The 17733-nt window shown below is 34.9% G+C and overlaps 1 protein-coding gene across 1 annotated transcript; it reads right to left on the reverse strand.

Moving 5' to 3' along the window:
* Nucleotides 1-5891: 5891 nt before the first annotated feature.
* Nucleotides 5892-9613, reverse strand: LOC116146946 (B-box zinc finger protein 22-like). The gene is made up of 3 exons (XM_031432376.1): nucleotides 9292-9613; nucleotides 7889-8317; nucleotides 5892-6612 (listed from the first exon to the last, which is right to left on the reverse strand). The coding sequence occupies exons 1-3, from the start codon at nucleotides 9475-9477 to the stop codon at nucleotides 6331-6333; spliced, it is 897 nt and encodes a 298-aa protein (XP_031288236.1). The 5' UTR covers nucleotides 9478-9613; the 3' UTR covers nucleotides 5892-6330.
* Nucleotides 9614-17733: the final 8120 nt, after the last annotated feature.

Below are 17733 nucleotides of genomic sequence, written 5' to 3' on the forward strand. Positions count from 1 at the left end.
ATTACTGCTTAATTGATTGACTTATAACATTTAGTATATTACTTAATTAAATAATTAGAAATTTAATTAATTATAACATTACATTATAGATTTATAGTATGATTACTTAATCAATTATAACATTTTATTATAAATATTAGTACAATACTTAATTAAATGATTAAAAATTTAATTAATTATAATATTACATTAAAGATTTATAATATGATTACTTAATTTACTATAACATTACATTATATCACATAATTAATTATAACATTACATAATTAAATGATTACTTAATTGATTATGACATTATATTATAAACATTAGTAATTACTAATTTACTATCTAAACATTAGCACAATATTTAATTAAATGATTAGAAATTTAATTAATTATAACATTACATTATAAAGTTATTGTATGATTACTTAATTAATTGTAACATTACATTATAATTAAATGATTACTTAAATAATTATAATATTCTATTATAAACAAATTAATTATAATATTGTATTAAAGATTTATAGTATGATTATTTAATTTATTATAACATTTCATTATAGTATGATTACATAATTAATTATAACATTACATAATTAGATGATTATTTAATTGATTATGACATTATATTATAAACATTAATTATAATTACATTATAAACAAATGATTACTTAATTAAATGATTAGAAATTTAATTAATTAAACATTAAATTATAGTTAAATAATTACTTAATTAAATTATAACATTATTACATTATATTATATTATAATCACTTAATTAATTATAACATTATATAGTTAAATGATTACTTAATTAGCTATAAATTTATAACATTACATTATAAACATAGCAATTTACTACATTATTACATTATTTAATTAAATGATTAAAATTTTAATTAATTATAACATTGCATTATAGATTTATATTATGATTACTTAATCAATTATAACATTCCATTATAAGTATTAGTATATTAATTAAAGGATTAGAAATTTAATTAATTACAATATTAAATTATAGATTTATAGTATGATTACTTAATCAATTATAAGATTCCACTATAAACATTAGTACATTGATTAAATGATTAGAAATTTAATTAATTATAATATTAAATTATAGATTTATAGTATGATTACTTAATTCATTATAACATTACATTATAGTATGATCACATAATTAATTATAACATTACATAATTAAATGATTAGAATTTTAATTGATTATAATATTACGTTATAAATTTATAGTATGATTACTTAATTAATTATAATATTCTATTATAAACATTAGTACAATACTTAATTAAATGATTAGAAATTTAATTAATTATAATATTACATTATAGTTAAATAGTATATTACTTAATTAATTATGACATTATATTATAAACATTAAACATTAGTAATTAATTAAATGATTAGAAATTTAATTGATTATAACATTACATTATTGATAAATAATTACTTAATTAATTATAACATTATAATTTACATTATAGTATGATCACTTAATTATGTATAACATTGCACAGTTAAATGATTACTTAATTAATTGTAAATTTATAACATTACATTATAAAAATTATTAATTTACTACATTAGTTATTAGTACATTACTTAATTAAATGGTTAAAAAATCTAATTAATTGTAACATTACATTATAAATTTATAGTATGATTACTTAATTAATTATAACATTACATTATAAACATTAGTACAATATTTAATTAAATAATTAGAAATTTAATTAATTATAACATTATATTATAAATGTATAGTATGATTACTTAATTAATTATAACATTACATTATAATTAAATAATTACTTAATTAATTATAACATTACTATATTACATTATAAACATTAATAATTTATAACATTAAATTTACTACATTAGTATTTAGTAGTGGGAGAATCAAAGAAGTTAGTGACAGTTTCTAACTTTCTATATTGTTGTTTGTTTGAAAGATTTTGGTGAAGTTATTTGATGTGAATTGTGATGAATAATTGTTTGTGTTTTGGTTTTAATTGAGGAATTTTATGTGAATTGTGATGAATTGATTGAATTCAAGTGTTGCCTTGAGATTAGAGGATTTATGAGTTACATTGGACACAAATGAATGAGTAATCAAAATTTGTTAGGGGTTTATTTGTAAACTTTTAAGGTATTTTTGTCATTTTTTAAACTAATAGGGGGTAATTGATTTTTTACAGGATACCCGGAAAAGGAACCGGAACCTGCATTTTAGGTTCCGGTTCCTTGAATTTAAGAACCTGCACTATGAGATTCTGGTTCCTTTTTTTGGGAACCTGCACTATGCAGTTTCGGTTCCGGTTCCGGTTCCTCTGAAAAATGCAAGGTACTCGGAACCATTCACCCCTAATTTTCTCTATCACTCTAGTCTATTATTTTTATACCCTTAGGGTGTATTTGGTTGGAGGTAATCGGGGATTACTTAGGTAATGTCATCTTATATTACTTGATTATCACGTTTGATTGTTAAGTAATATAAGATTCCGATAATCTTTCAAAACCAATAATAGTTATTGTTGGTAATATAAGAGGTAATCTGATTACCTCTATTTTCTTAGGTATTTTAAGATTACTTGATAATCTTATTTTTGTTACAATTTTACCCCTTATTAATAAATATTAGGACAGTAATGCCCTTGTTTTAAAAACAATTTACAAAAATACTATTGAACTATTTTATCCTTATATACAAAGTTTTTAGCATATAAATACCCCTAGAATTTAAAAAAATTACTCAAGGGTGGTGGCAAGATCTGGCCACCACTACTGGTGGTGACAGAATGGCGCACGACCGACCGGATCTAGCCGGCCGTGTGCCGCTAAGGTTGTTTTCGGCCATGTGATCCATGGCTAGAAACAGCCAAATCTAGCCGTTTCATAGCCAAAGATGTAGATGTGAAACAGCCACAGATCTGGCCGTGAAACAGCCGTCGTTTTACAACCAAATACCTGGCCTTTTCAAGACCAGATCTCCACTATCGCTGGCGTTGGCGGTGGTGGCAGGCAGCCGACAGTGGCTTGGGGCGGGTGGGGGTGTTTTTGTAAAGTTTTAAACATTTTTTTTGTTGTTGGGGTGTTTTAGCTAAATATGAAATATAGGGGGTTAAAAGAATTATTCAAGAAATAATAATAAAAAAAATTATATTAATATTTAAAAAGGAGGGCAATTTAGTAATTTATATAACATACCCATCAATTTATTCTAATCAACGAAACACATTTCTCTAAATATTCACAGTAATCTTCAAGGTAATCTATCTTTCCATTAATATAACATTCCCAATAATACAACATTCTCTGAACCAAACACACCTTTTAAAAAAAAATTTGTTGATAGACTCCTTGATAGTTGAGAGATTCCATGTTATGAGCAAAAATTGTTAGGAAACGATCATCTATGGCAGCGGAAAACAAAATAATTTACATGATAGATCGTTCCTTAGAACCAAGATGAGGGCAAAAAAATTACAGTTTATACATAATAGTAGAATCTGCAGAAAAATCAGTTTAAAGTTTAAGAAATCATACGCACGTTTGGAGGCTCCTCCAAGTTTATCTCTGAACGGAATTCGCTACCGACCCAAGTGTAGGATCGAACCAATGTAGTCCACACGAAGATAACTCTAACGAACTAAAGAGGGATTTGTTATTAAAATTTTTGGACAACAATGCCCTTAATTCGAAAACAATTTACAATTATATTTATAGACTATTTTATCCTTATATACAAAATTTTTAGGACACAAATAACTTAGGACTTTAAAAAAATTACCCAAGAGTAATGGCCAAATCTGGCCACCCTCGCCAACCGATGCTGGAAAGGCGCACGACTGGTCGCATCTGGTCGATCGTGTGTCAATATGGTCGTTTTCGACAAGATATCTGGCCAAAAATGACCATATCGCTGTAGATTTGGCCAAAACGGCTAGATCTATTCTAGCCGTTTCCGACCAGATCTACAGTTTCTAGTTGTTAACGGCCAGACGGTCAGATAGATCTTGCCGTTAACAACGACTAGAACTTTTACTGTTAACGACGGCCAGTTCTAGCCATAGATGGATCTGGTCGTAAATGGCCAGATCGGCACATGACCAGCCATATCCAATGGTCGTGCACCATTATGGCCACTGCCGACGCCATCAATAGCGATGACAGGCGGTTGATAGTGGCTTGGTGTGGGTGAGGGTATTTTAGTTAAGTTTTAAACCTTTTTTTGTTGTTAAGGTATTTTAACTAAATCTGAAATGTAAGGGGTTAAAAGTAATAATAATAAAAATAATATTATATTAATATTTACAAATGAAGACAATTTAATAAATTATATAACATACCTACCAATTTATTCCTCCTAACCAAACATATTAATATAACATACTCACCAATTTATTCCAACCAACCTAACACATTTTCCTGAATATTCTTAATAATCTTCAAGATAATCTATCTTTCTATTAATATAACATTCCTAATAATACAACATTCTCTGAACTAAACACACCCTTAGAGACAAATTAAATTAATCCGGTATTTTATCTTATATTTCAACTCAAAATTCTTTGTTATAGTTAGTTTACACATAACATTAAACGTGCGTTTGATTCAGGAAATATTGAAGTACTAGAATCCTATATTATCTTGAAGATTACTGAGAATCTTTAAAAAAATGTGTTTGATTAGTTGGAATAAATTGGTAGGTATATCATATTAATATATTTGGTTAGGAGAAATAAATTGGTGGGTATGTTATTTAAATTACTAAATTGTCCTCTTTTTAAATATTAATATAATATTATTTTTATTATTAATTTTTAAATAATTTTTGTAACCCTCAATATTTCAAATTTAGCTAAAACACCCATGCTTATATAAAACTTTAATATATAACAAACTCAACCCCACCACTCTGTTGCCACCACTGCAAACCACCATCGGAAGTCGTCGTGAGCAACCCACCATGACTGGGAGGCCCTAATATGATCATTTTTGGCCATATCGGGAGCAAATATGGCCAGAAATGGCCAGATTGATAGATCTAGCCGTTAACGGCTAGACCCTTGGCCTTTATTGGTCAGATCTAGGCGAGATCTAGCCGTTAACGGATACAAATCTGGCCGTTAACGGCCATATCTATACCGATCGGAATAAATCTGACCGATAAAGGCCAAGGGTCTAGCCGCATCAATTTGGTTGAAAATGGCCAAAATAGATCCGACCATTTCCGGCCAGATCTGCTCTCAATATGGCCAGAAATGGCCATATCGAGGCCTCCCAGTCATGGTGGACTGCTCACGGCGACTCCAAATGACTTCCGAAGACTTCCCAATCACGATGGTTTGGCTGGCGACAGGCAATAGCAGATGGGTAAGGATGATGGCTTGGGTAAACTGAAATTTGTTTTGATTTCAAGGGTAATTTTGTCCAAAAAGTTAATTAATTAGGGTGAAATGGTAAAAGCAAAATTCATGCAAATAAATTTAAAAATAAATACATTATTGTCTTAAAATTTTATTAATAAGAGATAGAATTGTAACAAAAAAAGATTACCCAAGTAATCTTACGATACCTAAGAAAAGGTTATTTAATTTATCTAGATCGCTTAATATAAAATAATTCTGCTGTTCTTGAAAAATATTATATATTCTATACTTATCAAAAGTTCTTTTAAAACTATCAAAAACTTTCTCTAAGAGCATTGTATCAGCTTTCTTACAAAATTAGATAGTTTATGCGATACATTAGATGTAATTATCTCTTCCTAAAACGATGTATTTGTCTATTTCGGAAACCTCAAGACAGAATTTCACTTAACCCATACCTCATTGATAGAAGAGTAGGCAACCCAGTCAAACGGAAATAAGAACTACTAAACTTTCAAAATGAATGCATACAAAATAAACATCACCAATACACAAAAGGGCAAAAATCCATAAACATGGGATATTAGAAGATAAAGTATGTAACTATTTGGTATAATTTACCAGTAATAAGAAGATATAAACACAGTTAAGCAATTTCATCAAGTAGATGCACTGAAACCACAAAAACTACAACTTTGTCTTAAGAATCTATAGAGACTAAACACTATGGTAACTAGACACTATAGCTGTAACTTCCAAATCAAAGAACTTGCTTTTCAAATCCATGTACTTATTTTTACTTTCTTCTCAAAACCCCATCAGGAATAAGAGAGCAGTGAACAATTTGTAACAGCAAATGGAGGGAGAGAAGTTAGGCAAAAAAATCATGCCGAAGTGAAGTTTGAACCTGAGACATCGAACGTGATTTTGGAAGTCACTAGGGTTACAACCCCAACTGCGGTCTTTTTGCAGGGCCATGATGCTGATTGTGGTGGGGGTCTTGAATGGTTGAGTTGTATATGTCAGGCACGAATGCTGTGGTATCATATAGATTCGGCGAACTTTTTGGCCAATAGAGCCCCGAGGCTGTAGGAGGGGAAGGAATTTGTGGCACTGCCCAGGAGCTCTCCGGCCCCTGACCCAAGCACTCATCATTGTCTAGCTCTTCCTCAGCAGATCTTAAGACTGGGGAGCTGTCAGAGTCTCCACGCTTGCCAGTATCAGTCTGGAAATACCCAACACAAAAGAACCAAAATTGTCAGCTGTATCAACTTTAGATGTTGGAAGACAGTGTCAATATACTAGGTACTTAAGGAATAAATTACCATAATTAAAACAGTTGAATGGTTAGGTCAATTTACTTCCTTTCCAGGTCAAATACCAGGAACCAAGGACACTTCAAAGTTGCAAAAGGACAGATGGTCAAGGACAAGGCATGGAGATATGCCTGCACATGTACCATAAAGGATGCCTAGATCCACTTCAAATCTATAATGGATTTATTATCAACATTTACATGATTTGGAAATAGGATGATGCAGAGGAGAAGTCAAGACAATTGGCCTATATATATAATAATGTTTACACGTGTGTGCATGCATCTGATCAATGAGAAAAAACTTAAGAAAACACAGGACAATGCTATTTGACACAGAAGTAATTCATCATTTGTGTATCATGTATATGTCCTGTGTTTTATATCTGGCATGGCCAAATCATGACAGTGATGAGTTCAATTGCCATCTCCATGCATCAGAGGCGGACACCTTCCTTCTCATTTATGACTTATAAATTTGTGTCACACAGGCTATCGAACGTCAATTGATACATGTGAGCACCAGAACCACAGAAAACAACATAAACCTATGAGAAGTAGAGCAACTAAAGCCTTGATTGTTTCTTTAAGTTAATAAAAAATAAAAATAACACCAGAAAGACTTTTTTCCCGACAGGATAAAAAGGAGTCTCTATTCCAATTTTGAAGATCACCTTTAACCTTCAAATGAAAACAGATCCAACCAGACACTAGGTATCACTACAAAAACTACAGAGCAGATTAAATTGTTGCTGTTTCAAGAGTTTGCTTCGCAATTTAAGTCGTTATCAACCAGATATATTACTACAAAGTTGTTGCTACAATGCCATTGGCAGACCTAGATGCTACCTACAATATTGACTATCACAATGCAAAATCTCCATCACCGGCAACACAAAAACTGATGTCACCACCAGGCCATGTAGCCAACTAAGTCCTCCCAGAACTTCTTCCCTTCTACAAGTCATGACCTAACCATGCAGCATTTGTGCGAGAGAGATTGTGATATGTATCTGAGTCAACACTACTCTGTGATATCAATGTCAGCATTAGGGATACCTTTTGACAAATATCCTAGTGCAAACTACTTTTGTCATTCATGAAGCAACAAACCTATTAATATAACAAGTTGACCTCCACACTAGTGCCAAATGATATATTACTAATATAAAGAAATGGCACATACCTTAGATGATCCATTATCCATGTAACCGTAATTTTGATTGAATTCAGGAAGTCCAAAAAATTCATCCATTTGCCACGGTGGTATGCTTCCAGCTGCAGAGCCCCCAGCAAACGATACTCTTGTTGTCACACAATCCCCCATTCCACCAGCATTTGCAGGTAAAACCTCTTTGTATTCACCAGCTAATGGCATCAGGGAGCTCCTTCTAGACTCACAGTGGGATTTTGTTTCTGAATTTTTCTCCCCCGAAGTTGACTTCACTGTAGAAGACAAGGCGCCAAGGTCAGCTGCTTCAAGACCTACTTTCACGCCGGTAAGCAAAAATCTCTGATGAGCAGACACAAAGGTATTTGCAGTGTGTATGGCAACATCACATTTCCTGCAAAGTAAAGCCCGATCTTGTAGACAAAAGAAAAAGCCAGCTGTTTCCTGCAAGGATTCTCAAAGTTAATCAAAATGAAAAATACACCTATTTGAAAAATCAAAACCAACAAAGTTAATTAAACCATATATTCACTCCATATACACACCTCTACATGTCTTTGGAAGTTACAACAAAATAAAGTCATGGTCTGCCAACATTCAAGTCCCTTCTCAATTTATTTTTAGACGGTTAAACTTAACTAACTTAAAATGCAAACCTTGTTATCCATTTTGTCCATTGTCTCAATTTTAATACTTGAAGGTAACTTCTTCTCTCTCTTTTTCAAATTTAAATCATGTTCTTGGGCCAAGAACAATAAAATTGGATTACTTGCCAGGATGCCAATGTCATTATTATTATTTTTTTTCTCTCCAGCGAGAAACAAAGAAAAAGATGCTAACTAACAACAGAGACATCAAAGAGTAATTACAATCACACACTCACTTCCGCACAAAATACACATTTTTAAGAATTTTCACAATATTAGTGCAAAACATCCACAATCAATGAAAGCCTTCCATCGAAACAAGTTGTAGCTAACACACTTCAAGCTACAAATAGAGATCTTTAAGAATTGTAGGAAGCAAATCAATGTATATTCCCCAATCAACCTTACTGTTGAGCTTCTAAAATTGAATCCCACTTGTACGCCCGTCAAAACCCAAAAAACCTCATCATATGATTAATTAAACCAATCAAATCCCAAAAAATCCAGTCACAAGAGATACAAAACATAATCCGCAGAACAAAAATTATCCACCCCAATTCATCGATACAACCAAAGCATATAACAGAAACACAAATAAAACCCTCAATTCAACTCCGCTCACACCATATAACAAAATTGGCCTTCCAAACAACATATTCCCAACTTTTTATCACTTCAAAAATTTCTCAGCAACTAAACAAACATGTGAGCATAAGCCACAAGATCAATAATCAAACCAAAATCAAATTTATTTAAAAAACAAAAAAACACCTGACAAATGTCGCACTTGGGCATTTGAGTAGAAGAAGAAGAAGAAAGTGGGACCCTCTGGTGCTTGCTCGCTAGCTTATTCGCAGCATGAACCTTTTCATCACACTCCCAACAGAGCGCGGCCTCGTCCGCACAACACAACACCTTGGCCTCGGCTGCCTCGCATACGTTGCACTGTATCTTCATTTCTGAGCCGTTCCTGCAAGAAAACGGTTGCTTTGAGGGTCAAACGGAGGGGGAAGATCGGAAGTCAGGAGGGTTTTTGAGGTTTAGTGTATTGTTGTGGGAGTGAGGAAAACAGGATATTTTGTGCGGCTGAGTGTAAAGGCGTGTTTGAATGGTAACGCACGCGTGTCGATTTATAGTTTGTGCTGTGAAACAGGAGACCGTCTGTGCGATGTCAAGCTGTAAGACTTGCGAAATATCGTCACCAGTCTCCACGGTATGTTTGAAACGCGTGTGTGCACGCTCCTTACGACATTTGTCACGTGCTTTGTTTATTATAATTTTCAAGATGTTTGTTAATGCATGGACACGCCTGAGGATTAGTGAAACAACAAAAGATTCACAGGTTTTAGAATTGAGCATTTATACCCTTGTAATTAACAAACACTTGAGAAAAAGTTATTCGGACACAAAATTTATGTACCCTTTTTTTATATTTTCTCCTATAAAAAAGCTAATATTTATCGTTTATCATATGATCAAACAATTAAATATATTAAATAATATAAAAATATTAAATTTTGATAATTCGATAACACATTTGAAAAATAAATAAATTTTTTTATTATATTGTATATTTTATTTTTATGATAGTTACTTTTCACAAACATTATTCAATTATAACGGTATAAGTGCTCCATTATGAAATTATAAGATGTAAGTATTGAATTCGCTCACTAAACTAAGGTGTCCCTTGAAAACCCTTTATTCTAATTAAAATCATATATATTTTGTTTACTTGATTTATTTTGTTTATTTTTTCTTATTTTTAATGAAGCTCCATTTGTAAGTAAAAATTAAGTATAACTAGAATAATTATGATGATAATTTCTTTAAAAAATTAAATCATACATAGTTTGTGAATAGTTAATTGCTTTACATTATTTTAAGCTAACATAGTGATTTAACTATACAATATGTCATGTCGGCAACGTCATTGACGTTCTCTTTGACATTAATTTTTACCTTATATATAAAGAAAAAAATCTTCTGTTCAAGTCCCTAATTTATCTAATTATTGGATTTGTAGTGTGTTAAGTAGGTTTTGGAAATTAAACCCCAATTATATATATATATAATAAATACTAAATAACCTAGCTGAATTTTCTATCAGATCAATTGTAACATGTGTCATTAATTAATTACATAAATATAATTTTAAGGTTTACATTTAATAATTAATTGGACAAATGGGAGAGGGCTGTTAACAAATTTTTTTAAAAAAAAAAAATATTTTCTTAGGTTCAATGACATCTTTATCCCCAATCTATCATAAAAGAACATTCCCCCTCCCTCATATTTTGAAAACACAGCTTGCAGTGTGTTCAATGGGTTATGAAGATTAAACCCCAATTATCCAAAAAAAAAATACTGAATAACCTAGCTGAATTTTCTATGAGATCAATTGTAATACATGTGTCATTAATTAATTACATAAATATAATTTTAAGGTTTACGTTTAATAATTAATTGGACAAAAGCAAGAGGGCTGTGTGGGGGTCAAAAATCACCTGGACCTCTTTCTTGCCCAAGCCTGCATCTCTTACCACAAAGGCCTAAGGACACAATCCAACTCTGGTTAGGCCAGCATCGAATTCCGTGACTTGGGGCCCAGATCTAGCATCCTTTCGGAATAGGCTTCGTCAACACCCCACCAAAGGCTAGGCCTTCGAAACAAGGTAAGTAGGACTCTTTATATTCAGTTCTATCTTGATCCATCCAAAATTTCGTATCTTTGATGAATTAGGACTCTTGTTGCTAATAAGGCAAGTGAATCAGGGTTTTCCTTATTCATTAGACCTCCTCCTATGTGGATTCAGAAGCCTACTGAGATATGAACATCCCATAACTTCTATATAAACAGGGTCACCCCGCTATTTAGGCATTCAACATTACACCTTCTAGCCCCTTAGTTCTCACTCTTGAGAGCTATATTTCATCTCCGTGGTCTTAGTTCCCTACTAAGATGTTGGTAACCATTTCTGTCCCTTAACCCTCACTAAAAAGCCTTCATTATCCTTACTAACTTGAGCGTCGGAGTGCCTACGGCAAACACCACCCTGGTGTTTTCCGTTCGCTTCACATTTGTTCCTTTGTGTGTGTGCAAGTGCAACATATTTTGACGTCTATAGTTTGGTGCCAACCGTGGGGCCTCTGGCAATCAACATTCCTTCGACATTCCGCTCCATAAGGGAATTAATCATGACTGAGACAACAAACAATGCTCCTACATATCTCTCAGCAAAAATCGAGGCTTTGATGACTATGATGCAACAAAATTTGGATAAGGTGGTAACACTGGAGGCTGAGAACTCAAACATCTGGGCTAAAAATAAAACCCTGCAAGAGCAGGTAAACCAATTTTATTCACTTGACTTCACTCATGACTAGATGCCCAGGAATCGCTTTCACATCCTGGTAAGCTCCATGCAAAACCTATCAACCCTTGACCCCGGAAGCTCAAATAGAGATCCGCAATCATCCCACATTTAGTCGTCCTTAATGGATGGCTCAACCTTAAACACAATTGATCTATCCTTACAGACACCTTTCCCAACTGATCCACCACTCACACTCAACCCCATTACTCAGACAATCCTAAACCAGCAATTGCAAACATCAGCCACTGTCAGTAATCCCACCTAATCTACCATGATCGATAACTCACACCTGCGAACCCCACTCGAGCGGGCAGCACCATGCCCAACAAACCCATCCTAGCGTAACTCATCCCCATTCTTTGAGTCATCCTACAAGTACACCCCAGATCATCCATGCCGGTCGAAACAACCACTCGGTCACACTGGGACTGACTCAACTCGAAGGGGCGACTGAGTACCCCAGCCCCCAGCCAAACTACTATGGAACACATCTCCAATCCACACACTATGACATGACTTGTCTGGGATGATCGAGTGGATCACAAGCACACAACCAGAGTGTTGACGCTCAACTCTTAGCCACGGGCACCCCTCTCGAGCAAATATTGGCGAAAATATTGGCGGATATGGAGGCCATGATGAGGCACATATCGGGAGTGCCCTCCCCTACCAAAAAGAGTCTGCCCTACAACTATGCAAATTTTCCCTTTGTGGATTCAATAGTCCTAGCCAAGATGCCACCCAAATTCACCATTCCCAACATAAAGTCATATGATGGCACGACCAATTCAGATGATCACATAGCCTCGTATAAGTAGTGGATGGTCGTCGCCTTCATGCCAAGGGATCTTAGGGAAGCCTGCATGTACAAGAGCTTCGGTTCTAGCCTATTGGGATCGACCTTACAGTGGTAAACTAACCTCCCCAACAACACCATAAGTTCCTTTGCCCAACTGGTTGACATCTTTGTCGAACAATTTTCCAGTAGTAAGAAGCTATCCGCAGATTTGTATTAGGTGTACCAAAGAAGGGTCGAACCATTGCGAGAATATGTTAACTGCTTCAATAAAGAGAAGATCTCAATCCCTTCTTGCAATCTTGAGACTACAGTAGAAGCATTCAGGAAAGGGCTCCTTCATGATGGAGAACTATACAAAGACCTCACCAAGCTCGATTGTAACACAATGGAAGATGCATTGGCCCAGGCTGTGATCCAGATCAGATGGGAAAAAGATGAAGTCAACCAGATGCGGCATAACTGCTATGATGAACATTGCCAGAGGTGTGATGATAGGCACCCAGAAGCTCACTCCTATGAGCCGCACTATCCCACTCAGTCATGTGGTTCTAACTCTCACAACAAGAAACTGTATGATAGGTGACTGGCTTGCCTGAATAAGCACCCATCTAGTTCCACCTTGTTCAAAGTCCTAGAGTACAATCTCAATGTTGAGCCTACCCAACTGGTAGCAATCATTAAAGGTATGAGGCCGACTGTCAAGTGGCCAGCAAAGTTAGACCCAGACATCAAGAGAGACACCTCCAAGTGATATGAGTTCCACAATGATCATGGACACAATATAGCTGATTGTATTGCCCTAAGACCGGAGGTCGCAACATTACTGAAGAGAGGGTAGCTAAGGGATTTATTGACTGACAAAGGGAAGCAAACCGTGAATCAAAGAAACAACAAAGAGCGGTCTCCCCCTCCCAAAGATCCAAAACCCAAGGGTTTCTACAACATCATACTCGGGGGTTAAGTAATTAGCGAGGTTAGTTATTATTCAGCAAAGAGACATGCCTGAGCCAGTCACCAAGAAGTTCGTTCAACTCATCCATCTGTCCAAACACCATTATAACAACTAATCCAGTTTGAAGATGATAACCCTGTCACCTTGACTACCATGCATCATGATGCCCTAGTAATCAACCTATAGATTGCTAATATCCTCAACAGGAGAATTTTTGTAGATGGAGGATCCTCAACCAACATACTCTTTCTTGAAGCAGTAAAATTAGATGAAGCTGACATAAGTAGGTGCCCAACCATCCTAGTCAGGTTTAGTTCAGAGTAGAAGTACACTATTGAAGAGATTGTTCTACCAGTCTATGCGTCCAGTGTGAATCGCTAGATTTTCTTCATAGTCTTTGATTGTCCCTCCCCCTACAATGTCATCATGGGTTGACCTTGGATCCACGACATGAGAGTTGTTCCATCAACATTCCACCAGATAATCAAGTTCCCTACCAAATAGGGAGTGAGTGAAATCAAGGGTGATAGCAAGGCTTATAGAGAGTACTACAAGAATGCCTTCAAAGGTAAGTCTCAAACTTTATAACAATTACAAATAGGTCCAACTTCCCGAGCTCAGCCGAGCCGAGCCGAGCCGAGCCGAGCCTGACGAACCATCAATGAAGGAGTTGGACAGACTATCTTGAGAGGAAGACTCAAATTGGGTCCCAACTAAGTCCCACCATTAGAGAACGACTGATCGAATTCCTACGATAGAACAACGATTGTTTCGTCTGGTCTCATTCATATATGACAGGGATCAATCTTGATGCAATCATTCACCAACTCCAGGTGGACCCCAACCATCCCCTGGTAAAACAGAGAGAAGGAAGTTTACCCCAGAGAAAAACCAAGTCATCAATGAGGAGGTTGAGAAACTATTGGCCAACGAGTTGGTACAAGAGGTGCATTATCTAGAGTGGCTGGCAAATGTAGTTGTTAGAGTAGGTGCTCTAGAGCTAATTAATTATTGTAAAATTGACTCTGCAATAAATGTTTATTTATCAATAATTGGCATATTCTTCTATATCGTGTAAATCATGTTGGAGTAGGTGTTCTAGAGCCAATCAATTATTGTGGAATTGACTCTTTGTAATAATGTTCATTAATCAATAAAATACATTTTATACTATATCGCATAAATCATTATTATTGCAATATGTGTTGATATATGTCCTTAGAATGGTAGAACCATGACGAGGGTATCAAGTGTTTCAAATGTTGATAGTAAGAACCCTATGAGCACATATGGTGGCCTTTCTAGAAACGTCCATAGCCCCAGTATTATTCTGAAGTAAGGGCACAGATAATACGGTAAGGCTATCATAGTGTTGAACGACCCTATCGAAAGGCAGTGACTAATCTCACTTATCAAGGTTGTTTGGTGACAACCTGGTGCAACACATGGGTGCTTGCTGTAGGCGATTACATTGCAGCAAGTTCATTAGACTGACCCACCAAAGGATTCCATATGGATGGTAACCCCAGTGTCTATGGAACAAATCCTCTAACGAATGGTGGTGCATGTGATCCTTAGACTTGAGATCACCGGAGCGCCTTGTGCATCGATTGGTGTAGTTTGACACTAGCCTAACGCAGTTCTTTTCAGAGCTGTCAATACGGTGGTGATTGGCTGCATCAAGGAGTGTATCAAGACTATGGTGGATTGACAGAGGATTCATCACTCCCGGGTACGGGAGAAAGTTATCTCACGGCGCAATTCAGTATATGGCAATGACACTAAAACTGTGGCCACAGTGGGATTGAGTTGTTGCTCTATCCAGTTTATAATACGGGTCATTGGTCCAGAAACTGAATAAATAATATCGAGAGTAACCGAAGGTTGACACTATTTCTATGCCTTCGTCTCGTCGAGATAACGTATGATGAAAGGATCGAATTGCACGGTAACCATATCGTTGACAGGTAGCTACTTTGCTGAATCCGAATCTATCGGGTGGCCATGATGCCTTGCTAGGGGCCAATCTTGGTCTGTGTATTAGTGAGACGATTAATTGGTGTTAATCGCAATACTATACACTGCCGATATGATGAGGAGCCTAAGGGTCACACACATAGAAGACAATTTAAGATGCAAGAAGAAAGAAGGGCGTTTTCGTCTTTTAAGGCGAAAGGGTATTTTGGTAATTTCACAGTGCAATTAAATTTGCTGAGGTCGTAGCCTTTATTTAATTTGTTAGAAAAATTAAATAAGTGAAATTACGTTTAAATGTGTGTTCGCACATATTTAAATATATTATCATTATTGTTAAATGTTAATATATATTTAAATATATATTAATTGATTTTAATTGAGATAATGATGGAAAATAAAATAAATCAAATTGGGAGTGTTTGGCAACATGGGGTGTTTAGGTTGGAGCCAAAGCCTATTCCATATGGGATTAGGGCAACTTAATTAATTATAAAAGGAAAATTGTGTGTTAATTAATTTAATGAATTGATTTCTTTTAGAAATTAAAAACACACACAGCCCCTCTCTTTCACTCCCACGGCAGTAACATCTTTTGGCCTAAAATCAATTCAATTGATTTTGCTTTCTTCTTAATCTTGAAGCCAAAGAGGATCTAGCAAATCATCTTTGGTTCTTTTGAGATTGTCTTCGTGTGGACTATGTGGGTTCGATCCTACACTTGGATCGGTAGCAAAACATTCGTTGACAAATTTGGAGGAGCCTCCAACGTGCGTTTGTTTTCTTTAAACTCAGATTTATTTTTCTACAAATTTTATTTAATATAGATTGTAAAATTATACCCTTGATCTTGGCTCATGTAAATGACCCCTGAATTATAATTTTTTGTTTCTGCTGCGTATACGGGACCGTTTACTGACAAATCATAGTTATATGATATATATCCTTAGGATGGTAGAACCGTGACGAGGGTATCACGTGTTTCAAATCTTGATAGTGAGAACCCTATAATCACATATGGTGGCCATTCTAAAAATGTCTGTAGCCCCAATATTATTATGACCAAGGACGCATATAATACGGTAAGACTATCATATTATTGAATGACCCTGCCGAAAGACAGTGACTGATCTCACTTGTCAAGGTTGTTTGCCGACAACTTGGTGTAATGCATGGTTGCTTGCTAGAGGCAAGTTCACTGGACAGACCCACCAGAGGATCCCATATGGATGGTAACCCCAGTGTCTATGAAATAAATCCTCTAACGGATAGTGGTGCATGTGATCCTTAGACTTGAGATCACCGAAACACCTTGTGCACCAATTGGTGTAGTTTGACACTAGCCCAACGTAGTTCTATTCAGAGCAGTCAATACAGTAGTGATTGATTACATTGAGAAGTGTATCAAGACTATGGTGGATCGACAAAGGATTCATCACTCTTGGGTACGGGAGAAGATATCTCACTGGATAATTCAGTAAATGGCAATGACACTAAATCTGTGGCCACAGTGGGATTGAGTTGTTGCTCAATCCAATTTGATATTTCTATCATTGGTCTAGTAACTGAATACAAACATGTCGAAGATATCTGAGGTTAACACTATTTTTGTACCTTAGTCTCGATGAGATAACAGTTGATGAAATGATTTGATTGCACGGTAACCATACCGTTGACAGGCTACGGTTTCGCTAAATCCAAATTTATCGAGTGGCCATGATGTCTTGCTACGGGCCAATCTTGGTCTATCTGTAGTGAGACGATTAATTGGTGTTAATCGCAATACTACATACTACCGATATGATAAGGAGCCTACAGGTCACACACTTAGAAGATAATTTAAGAATCATTTTGTGTGAAGGGTATTTTCGTCTTTCCAAGACGAAAAGGTATTTTGGTAATCTCGCAGTGCAATTAAATTTGCTGAGGTTGTTGCTTGTATTTAATTTGATATTAAAACTAAATACGTGAGATTATATTTAAATATATGTATGCATATATTTAAATGAATTGTTATTATTAATTAAATGTTAATATATTATTATATATATTAATTGATTTTAATTATAATAATAATTAATTAATTTAAAATACCAATTACATGGTGTTTG

Source organism: Pistacia vera, unplaced genomic scaffold, assembly GCF_008641045.1.
Source record: "Pistacia vera cultivar Batoury unplaced genomic scaffold, PisVer_v2 Contig485, whole genome shotgun sequence".
Taxonomy (NCBI): Eukaryota; Viridiplantae; Streptophyta; class Magnoliopsida; order Sapindales; family Anacardiaceae; genus Pistacia; species Pistacia vera.

What these genes read in the sequence shown, in the direction of transcription:
- LOC116146946 (XM_031432376.1), bottom strand. Translation starts at nt 9,477, where the DNA reads ATGAAGATACAGTGCAACGTATGCGAGGCAGCCGAGGCCAAGGTGTTG. An exon ending in CCAAGTGCGACATTTGTCAG is followed by an intron (nt 8,318 to 9,291) that starts GTGTTTTTTTGT and finishes GAATCCTTGCAG; the next exon opens with GAAACAGCTGGCTTTTTCTT. An exon ending in TGGATAATGGATCATCTAAG is followed by an intron (nt 6,613 to 7,888) that starts GTATGTGCCATT and finishes GGGTATTTCCAG; the next exon opens with ACTGATACTGGCAAGCGTGG.